Raw genomic sequence first — 9,760 nt, forward strand, 5'->3', positions numbered from 1 at the left:
ACTATGTCGGGGCCAAATAACACAAAGACACAGCTCCTAAGATAAGCTCCTGGGAGACTTGACCACCAGCACCAAGCCGAAGCAAGGTAAGCTTTCTTGCTAACCTCTTTCTCACCCCTGAGTGCTTCCATAGGAGACTAGAGAAACAGGAGGCACTTTCTCCCCGCTCATGTACACCCTTCTTCACCCAGCCTGCCTTGTTTATCATAGTGTCTCCTTTTTCTTTCTGGTAGGTACTGCGGACTCTGTTGCTGACCCCAGTAGGTGCCCACCTAACCAATGAATCTGTGTGTGAGATTATGCAGTCTTGCTTCCGGATCTGCTTTGAAATGAGGCTCAGTGGTAGGTGCTTGAATACTGGGCCCTTCATCATTCCTAGGGGCAGTATCTGTGAGTATGAATATAGGATGCTGTCTCTGAACCCCAGAGAGATAGAAAACTCATGACTTCTCCATCACCTACCTTGTGGAGCCAAAGGGATCTTGAAGTCTCTGTACTTGACAATTTGTTGTGGGGCTAGAAGAGACCTTAACTCTTTGTGCCAGGGCAGGAATTGGGCTAGATCGCAGACTTACTGAGCCCAGAACCAGATCTCCTTCCCTTGAGGTTTCTGGGATTGACACCAGCCTGCAACCCGAGAACATGTCCTTGTGCCTTTTTTTTCCTGACTCAGTAGTGCCATCTAGTGGATCAGTGAAGTTATGGCTGCCAAGCTAAGCTGGAGCTGGTTTTAATAAGTTTGGTATAATCCTTAGTAAACAAGGTTTGGAGGGGAGTCTGCTCTGAGAAGCCTCCTGATAATAGCACGGCAAGTAATGACACCTGTGTTATTTGTTTTTGCCTGTGCAGAGTTATTGAGAAAATCCGCAGAGCACACTCTCGTAGACATGGTGCAGCTGCTCTTCACAAGGTAAACCTGCTGCTGTTTGCTTCAGCCCGGCTGCCCAGGCCTCTTGAGCCTGCCTGCTTCCACACAGCCACTTCAGGGACCTGGCCAAGCCCACAGCCACATCAGAGGCTACTGAGATTGTGGATGGGAGTAGTTCTCTGGGCCCAGGGTTACCATGCAAGGGAGAAGGAGGAGGGAGCTGGCTTGGTCTCAGAGGGAGTCAGAGGGTTATTTGATCTAGGCTGACAGAACTTCTTCCCAAACTTGTGTCAGCTTCTGTGCAGGTAGCAGCTGGGAAAGGAAACCCAGAGAGGAAGCTAAACTCAAGGGAGCCTGGGGCAGGTTGCTGAGCTCCCAGAATTCAGTCTAGTTTCTGTGAGGAAGGACCAAGGCTAGGGTAACCAACAATCCTGGTTTGCCTGACTGTCCCAGTCACTGGAAGTCCTGCATCCCTGCAATCCAAAACCGTTGGTTACCCTCATCAAGGCCCTCAACTTAGCCCTGAGGCGAGCGCTTTACAGCTTCCCCTAAGGGATATTGATGATGGAGGAGGTTATGCTTGTAGGGGAGTAAGGGTTAGATGGGAAATCAGTGTACTGTGAAACTAAGATTGCTTTTTTAAATAGTCTATTAAAACACACACACACGCACGCACGCACACAACACACACTTCCCCCTGGGATTTATTTTTGCTCTCAAATCTATAAATAATAATCCTTATTACCCACAGACTAGATTTGCCTCTGGACCCAGCTGCTAATTGTTTCCTACTTCTCAGGTTCAAATTTACTGGTTTCAAAACTTCATCTGCCTTTCACTTCTGATCCTGTGCCCAGTCTTCTGGGGTTTTAATAGACTACTCTCTCCCCATATTATGCCTTTCAGCAATATCTTCCAGGTGAATACAAGCAGGAAAGCATCAGTTTAAAGATGAAAAGAGCCTCTGCACGCCAGGGGTACTTAGTCACCTTTCCCTCATGACAACTACCTTCTTTTTTAGAATGTGTCTGTGTTCCACATTCCTCAGTTTCTGTGGCCCTTCGATGAAGCTCTGAAAAGGGTGAAATTAGCCTGTTTCTTTTTCTAGCTTTTCCTAAGAGACTCTGACTCTGGGCTGTCTGGGCTATGGCTGGCATGAAGGGGAATATTTGTTATTATCCCTAGTCACAGTCCATGGGATTTTCTTATCTTACAGGTTACCTCAGTTTAAAGAAGAACCCAAGAACTATATGGGGACCAACATGAAAAAGGTATGACCTGCTATCCTTCACCCAAACTTCAATCTCCCAGCTTCTGTGCTATCGGGATTTTCCTGGACACCCTTGCTTAGCAAAAGTATGCTTTTGCCTAGACAGGTTTGCTTGGAATCTAGAAATAGTTATCACTCCTTTACCAAGAAATTTTCCAGGTACCTCTTTCCCAAGTACCTCTCCTTCCCCAGCCTTTCCTTTCTTGCCTATCTTTGTTGACCCACCATGTAAGCTAGGGAGCCAGTCCTTCATGGAAACTGGGTGAGGCCCATCAGGCTGGGCAAAAAATGTATGCTGATAAAGGTGAAAGTCCAGCCATCCCCTCAGGGCCCAGTCTTGTCAGCTGGTAGGAAGCCTAGAGAGGCTATACCTAAAATCCCCTGATACTGGATTAGACTGGGCTCATGCTTGGGCTAGCCTCTGACAAGATAAATCAAGTCTGACTCCAGATCAGAAGGTTCTCAAACTGCTAGGAGAAGAATGGTGTTCAGAGAATGGCCTCTTTCTATCTTAAACTGAAGCCCTGGACTTCACAGGTCTCTGATGAGGATTCTGCTTGCAGTCCTAAGAGGTTCTGCCCTTGAAGATGACCCTTGGCTGTTTGGTGCATGAACTTGACCTTCCCATTTCCCCTGCCATCCATCCCCATTCCTGCCCTGTATCCTGTTGGCTTGTGTCTGAGTTTATTTCACTCTGTTTAAATCGTTCATTTGCCTGTCTTTCACAGATTTCTCCATGTCTCCTCAACAAACTGGAGCTAAGTAGTGGGGAGCAGACCAAAGCCCTGAACCAGTTAGAGAGGGTACTACTCTTTAAGAACCTCAAGGTCTCTCTCCCTCTCCCTCTTCTTACCCTGTTTTAATTTATTTATTTAAATGTTTATTTTTTATATGTAACATCTGGGTCCCATGTTCTCTGTGTAGAGCACAATATACCCCTCCCTAGTAATACAGCACGGCTTTGGAAGAGCTGCTTGTGTTTGTAACTTTGCAGTGTTGGGAATTTTCATGGGGCATCTGGCTGCCTGGAGGCAGAAGGAAGCCTTGAACTGGTAACACATTGTGTAGTGAGCCTAGATAGAGAGCCTGGGTCCTGCTGACATCTTGTGAGGAGGCTTAATATCTACCATTTCTAGGGGAACTAGGAGGGACTGTCGGACAAGACCCTTCACTTTTCTACACTCTCTCTGTCTCAGAGCTGGCATTAGAAAGCTTAAGCACAGTCCTTGATTCTAGCTGGATAATTGAACTTGGTTTTGAGGGAAAGGGTAGTCTGTCTGATTGAGGTCTTTTTTTTCTTGGTTACCATTAAAGAACTCATTCTAAGATTTAGGACTCCAGATGGTTGAAGAGGAACCAGGTCCCAGGTTAGCCCAGGACACTGGAAATACTTTGTGATCTGCCAGGGGCCTCTCTGTCCTTGAGAACTAGGGGAACTTAGAAGAGGTGCAAGCTAAAGATTACTCTAATCCCCATATCCCTGCTTTAGGAAGGAGAAGGAGAGAAGGCGGTGTGGGCTATCTAAGCTATCACAAGAGTGTGCATGCTAGAGGTGTAGTTGTGGACATTCAGGTCGTTGAAGATGAAAAGAACTGTGTGTGTGTGCACTTGACAGTCCACAGGCCTGTGTTCTGTCTGCATGCTTTGTCTCAAAGTTTCATTTGTGTGCTTGTCTAGTCTCAAGTTGCAGCTCTCTTCAGTGGCTGCCCTGCGTTTTGCCATGTTTAATAAGCTGGGACCTGCCCTTTTTTTTTTTTTTTAAAATCTTATATTGTCCGTTGGAAGTAGAATTATACGGAAAAGGTGATGAAGAGTTTCACCCCACCTTAGAACAGGGAGCACAGCTATACTTTTAAAGGACTGAGACACTTGTAAGAACTGGCAGCCTTTCAACTCTTACTCCAGCCAAGAGGCAGAAAACACCCATTGAAATAATCAGGTTAAAGCTGCATTTGCAGAGGATGGAGAAGGGATATGATCCTAGTGTGGGAAGGAATCTCAGTGACTGGCTTCTCAGAGAAAGTGGGACTACCTGGAATTCCTGAAATTGGGGAGCCACCTGGAGAGAAAAGATATCTCACACAAGTCAACCCAGATGTGAGTGTTTTTTGGAGCTCAGTGACAGTTTCCAGCTTAAGCCAGGAGGTTCCTGTTTTCCCTCATTGATCTCTCGGACTTCTGGCCTATCTGCATGTTTGACTGACTCTTACCTCCAGAACTTTCTTTTGCCATGAACTTGACCCAGATGAGCTTCAGTGGTTCCCAGAGGGAGCATCCTGGTACCTGCTTACCACAGGAACCCCAGTACTCAGAGCACTTGAAGCTCTATTCTAGGCATATGACTGCTGGCATTTTGGAGATGCAGGGACAAAAAGTGTAAATCCAGTGCTAGACTGTTGCTATGTTACTAAGAGCTGGAGGTGGGGCTCATCTGTTGGGCTTCTCTCCTTTATGGGTGGAGATACGGGTAGGGAAGAAAAATTATGTGGTTTCTAAGCAAAGCATCAAAGGTTAGCCAGATTCTGGAGGGCTTGGGGGAAGAAGGGGGGCCTATCCCTCAGATGGCAGAAGGAATTGAATAGGCCAAGGGTAACATGGGTATATTCAGCCTTTAGAAAGAGGCAGAGAGAAAAATTGTTTCTACTCTCTTTAGAGTCATGCTAATAGTTCCTAGAAGAGAATTTCTATTGCCCATCCCAAGAATGGTCCATCAGTCTAGGAATAGTTTGATACAACTGAAGGGGGATTGTATTAAACCATAACTGAGAAGGCATCGGGATAAAGAAAATGAATTGGGCCTAAACAAAGTAGCTGTGAACTTAGGGTGGGAAAAAAATGCTTGAAAATTTATACCCTAAAGTAGTCAACAGGTGATAAAGGTTTTCTCTTGTAACTAAAAGGAAGCTATAAGAGGGATAGAAATACAGCAAGAGGGAGGGAAATGGAATAGAGCAAGAGTCTAAGAAATCAGTAGTCTTAGCATCTGAAAGCATAAAGTTGCTTCTAGAAAGACCAACAGTGAGAAGGACAGGAGAGCTCCTTTATATACTGAAATTGGGAGTACCAGAGCAGCAGCATGACATGACCTTTCATCCTTAACTCCACAAGTCAGCTGGGATACCACTCCTTCCATAATTCCAAGGAATGAACCTTTGACCCATTTGATGTAGACAATCAAGAGTGAGGGATGTGGTTAGGATCTAGGCCCAATTCATGAAGTAATAGGAAAGCTAAGCATTTGGCTGGGAAGAAGTAGGCTCTCATACCTGGGTAAGAACTTGAAGTCGAAGGCTTCTATGCAAGTAGTTGAGGAAAGCCCAGGGATCCAGGGCCTGTAAATCTGAAGCTTCTGGCAAAGGACCCCCTGCCCTTACCCTTTCTGCACAAGGGTTGGGTACCATCTACAGGGCTCAGGATGGCCACCTGGGATTCAAGGAAGCAGAGTGATGTGTGAGGATTGACCTTAACAATGACCAGCCTAAAAACAGAATGTCACCTTCCACTTGGAGGCTCCCAGGCTGACCTTTAAAGTGGCAAATGTAGAAGGCCAGCTAGAGGACTAGGACTGTGCTCTGATGGTCTCGATTGTTACTTTGATACAGATGTGATGTATAGGCTATTTTCTAGGGACCAGTAGGACTAAAGAAGGGAGATTTCTAGGGATAGAATCTTAATTTGAATATCAGTGCTAATGAGGTATGATATTTCCAGCTGAAAATGAGAGCAGGAGGCATGAGTGATTCATCTAAGTGGAAGAAACAGAAGAGATCTCCCCGGGCCCCACGTCATATGACCAAAGTCTTACCAAGTTCAGAGCAGCCCACCTCCAGTGGAACCACCTTATCCTCTAACCTCAGTGGTGAGTAACTTGAGCTGCTTTTTATGATTAGAATAGGTAGAAGAAAAGCTCCTGCCTCTCTCAGGAATTGTGTCAGTGAAGACCAACTAACTGAAGCACTTTGGTCCTTCAGCAGAGAGCAAAAAGGAAAAACTCCAGGTCAGGTCAAACTGTGACCATTTAGCAATTCTGCAGTGACTTAAGGTTGTTCTCCTTCTAGTGGAACTCTGACTACTTTAGAGACCAGCATATGCAGTCTAGGGAAAAACAAGCAAACAAACAGTGCCATGGAGGGTAAGTGTTTCCCAGAGTCTCTTTTCTTTAAGCTTTACTTACTTTATTTGGCAGGTGGCATGCCCTTCATTGATGTACCCACTCCCATCTCCTCTGCAAGTTCAGAAACTGCCTCAGCAGTGGTCAGCCCCTCTACTGACAGTGGTCTGGAGTTCTCCTCCCAGACCGCTTCCAAAGAGGACCTCACTGACCTGGAGCAGCCTGGCTCTCCAGGGTACAGCACAGTTGCAGAGCCTGGCAGCAGCGAGCTGGGGGTTCCTGAGCAACCTGAGCCACAGGTATGGCTTTGATTTCTAAAGATCCCTGTGCAGTCTTCTGCTGTGGGAATTGGCTTGATCCCTTGGCTCCTTTATCCAGGCCTTGGTTCAAAAGAAGGTTGGGGCAGTGGGGGTTCTTCCCTGTTTCCTAGAATTAGCTGTGCTGCCTAGGAAAAACACAGCATGACTCAGTGTGGTGGGTAGCTCCCAGGATTTTCAAGTTGTGCATACAGGTAGTACTTGGCAAAGGTGAGGATGCTGGCCATGGCTTTTTCTGGATGTTAATGATCTAAATCCCAAGCCGCTGGGGTCCTCTGTTGGTATGGGGTTCTAGTCACGATAGGTCAGTGTTTCCTCAGGTGATGTCTTTTGAGTCCTTCATCATACTCCTTCCCTAAACCATCTTGCAGTGATTCATAGCCCACTGAGCTGGCCCTGTACCCACAGTCCATTAGAGACACTTGAAGGATAGAGACTTAAGGGAAATAAGTTCCAAGTTGCTCTTGCCTCATCCTTTTTCCTATATCCTCCCCATGACTGGTCATAGCAGGAAGGGGCCCATGTGGAAAAGGCCCAGTCAACATCTGTGGAATCCATCCCTGAAGTGTTAGAGGAATGCACATCCCCTGCTGACCACTCGGACTCTGCCTCTGTCCACGACATGGATTATGTCAACCCCCGGGGCGTGCGTTTTACACAGTCCTCTCAGAAAGAAGGTGAGTACTCCCAGACAGGCTCTTGCCCTATCCGATCCACTAAGTTGTCTGACCCTAAACCATCCTAGATCCAGGGTGTCTTCTGGCAATGTTCTAGGCCATTTTCTAGTGAGGAAATGGAATCAAGCCAGAGGACTGTTGGATGGCGCTCTTCCCTAGCTTACACAGAGAGGGAGTTTGGTTAACAACAGGAAGTGAAAGGGAAGAATAGAAGCTTGAGACTTCTCTAACAGAAAGGTGGACTCATCAATTCTGATTCCCTTCAGTAAGTGAAACTAGTCTCCCTACTGCCCTGGAAAAAAACTTGCTTGTTTTTTATTTTTTCGGAAGAGAATCACTTATCTGAAATTGCCTGTATAATACAGGGCAGGTTAGTCCTGTGATTGAGCCAGTTGTTTCTTAGCAGCCCCACTTCCCTCCTGGCCTTTCCCAGGCACAGCTTTGGTCCCCTATGGTCTTCCCTGCATCCGTGAGCTCTTCCGCTTTCTCATCTCCCTCACCAACCCACATGACCGCCACAACTCAGAGGTTATGATCCACATGGGACTGCATCTGCTCACAGTGGCTCTTGAGTCCGCCCCCATAGCCCAGTGCCAAACCCTTTTGGGCCTCATCAAGGATGAGATGTGCCGCCACTTATTCCAGGTAAGATTGGATTTCTAGAGGGGCACCAAGCCCCTGGCTTTTTTTCAGGGTCTCTTAAGGGTCAGGGACACAGGGAGGTTTGGCTGATTTGTATGAAGAGTATAGGACCCAGGAAAGAACCTACCTCCTCTACTGACCACTAGTCATAGTCAAGAGGCCTCCATTAATTCCCCGGGAATGCTGGCAACCAAGGGGAAACATAGGAATGGCTGGATACAGAGTTCCCTCAGAGCACAGATATAGAGTTCCCTTGGTGGCAACTTCCCACAGTTTGCTCTCCTGCTTTTCTCTTGGTTGAGCCAAAGTCAGGTTTAGAAACCTAATGGCCCGTCCTACTGTGATCTCCAGCTACTCAGCGTAGAGCGACTGAACCTTTATGCTGCTTCCCTCCGGGTATGCTTCCTACTCTTTGAGAGCATGAGGGAGCATCTCAAGTTCCAATTAGAGGTGAGTTTCTTGAACTTGGAAAAAGAAGGGGAAAAAAAAATAGGAAGATGTATGACACCTTCATTTGGATCAGCTTTGTCATGCTGCAGGGGTGGGGTTTAGTGGCATCTGAGGAGAGTGCTTTTAACCTCCATAGTTTGGTTCACTGGCTAACCTCTCTCATGGACAAATTGAAAGGAGCCCAGAGAAATCTGCCTGGCTTTAAAATGGGAGAACCCAAATGTGAGAATTGGCAAGTAACCTCACTGTAAGTGGGTACAACTCTTTTGCCTGTAGTTCTTTTGCAACACAAACAGACAGGTCAAGCTGAATTCACCAGAAAATTGCAAAAAGGAACCCTGAATAGGACCAGATCAGGCTCACAGAGAGAGCACAAAAAGGGCAATAGGCAACTTGTTTTGGATCAGGCACGAAGTAGAGAACCAGCCCACCCCTGTCATGAAGGGCAAGGAGGGGAATGTCTTTACGTATGAAATACCATTGTCTCTTAATGCATGCTTCCTAGCTAGCATTTGCTTCCTGTCTAATTTGCCTCTTCTTGAACCCTTTCTCCATCCAAATGGCAATTACTGGATTATTGTCAGATGTACATCAAAAAGCTCATGGAGATCATCACTGTGGAGAACCCCAAGATGCCTTATGAGATGAAGGAGATGGCCCTGGAGGCTATTGTGCAGCTCTGGCACATCCCCAGCTTTGTCACTGAGCTCTATATCAACTATGATTGTGACTACTACTGTTCCAACCTCTTTGAAGATCTCACCAAGCTGCTGTCCAAGGTGCTGAGCATTGTTCCTGGTGTCTAGAAAGAAAAGGAAATCTCCTTGGTGGTAGTGAGGATACTACATATAGGGAATGAAACACTTGAGAGTTGGGGAATAATAGGAAGGGCATTTTCTCAATGTTAATGTAAAATTTATGGGCATGTAAAATTTTGTAAAAGTTATGGGCAGTTTTAGGATTTTTGGAGAAATATTCTAACCTCAAGTCTACTGGATCTGTTTACTTTCCAGAATGCCTTCCCTGTGTCTGGTCAACTCTATACAACACACCTGCTGTCTCTCGATGCCCTGTTGACAGTGATTGACAGCACTGAGGCCCACTGCCAGGCCAAAGTCCTCAACAACCTTCTCCAGCAAGAAAGGAAAGAGGCCGCCAGACCTGGCTATGAGGCAGTAGATGGCACTCGAGAAGCCAACAATAGTGAGAGGAATTTCTTTCTTTGAGGATCCCGGGAGTCTATGTTTATCCCTTCTCTACTCACTGAATCCTTTCTCCTACACTTCCATTACTTTCTCTGAAGTATTCCTAATTCTGTGTTTCTAAGATTTGGTGATGTGAATCATAGACCAGCCTGGCACATTAACAGTACTCATGGACTTCTCCCTTTCTCCTCTTCCATACTTTGTCTATTTTACTGAATTT

At 46.3% G+C, this 9,760-nt stretch overlaps 1 protein-coding gene across 12 annotated transcripts in view; it reads left to right on the plus strand.

The window, feature by feature from the left end:
• The window catches only part of GBF1 (golgi brefeldin A resistant guanine nucleotide exchange factor 1), a 121,833-nt gene that overhangs the window by 95,816 nt on the left and 16,257 nt on the right, over window positions 1-9,760 (plus strand). For 3 of the 12 annotated variants that reach the window (XM_020897849.2, XM_020897854.2, XM_020897850.2), the window contains exons 6-16: window positions 234-342; window positions 850-910; window positions 2,085-2,139; window positions 2,867-2,965; window positions 5,850-5,997; window positions 6,325-6,548; window positions 7,075-7,243; window positions 7,677-7,888; window positions 8,237-8,335; window positions 8,920-9,114; window positions 9,349-9,538. In XM_020897849.2, the coding sequence (XP_020753508.2) occupies window positions 234-342; window positions 850-910; window positions 2,085-2,139; window positions 2,867-2,965; window positions 5,850-5,997; window positions 6,325-6,548; window positions 7,075-7,243; window positions 7,677-7,888; window positions 8,237-8,335; window positions 8,920-9,114; window positions 9,349-9,538 (1,561 nt within the window). The remainder of the gene's footprint in view (window positions 1-233; window positions 343-849; window positions 911-2,084; window positions 2,140-2,866; window positions 2,966-5,849; window positions 5,998-6,324; window positions 6,549-7,074; window positions 7,244-7,676; window positions 7,889-8,236; window positions 8,336-8,919; window positions 9,115-9,348; window positions 9,539-9,760) is intronic. The other 9 variants (XM_020897853.2, XM_070470072.1, XM_020897858.2 and 6 more) reach the window with 6 other exon arrangements.

This window comes from Odocoileus virginianus, chromosome 7 (genome assembly GCF_023699985.2).
Source record: "Odocoileus virginianus isolate 20LAN1187 ecotype Illinois chromosome 7, Ovbor_1.2, whole genome shotgun sequence".
Classification (NCBI taxonomy): Eukaryota; Metazoa; Chordata; class Mammalia; order Artiodactyla; family Cervidae; genus Odocoileus; species Odocoileus virginianus.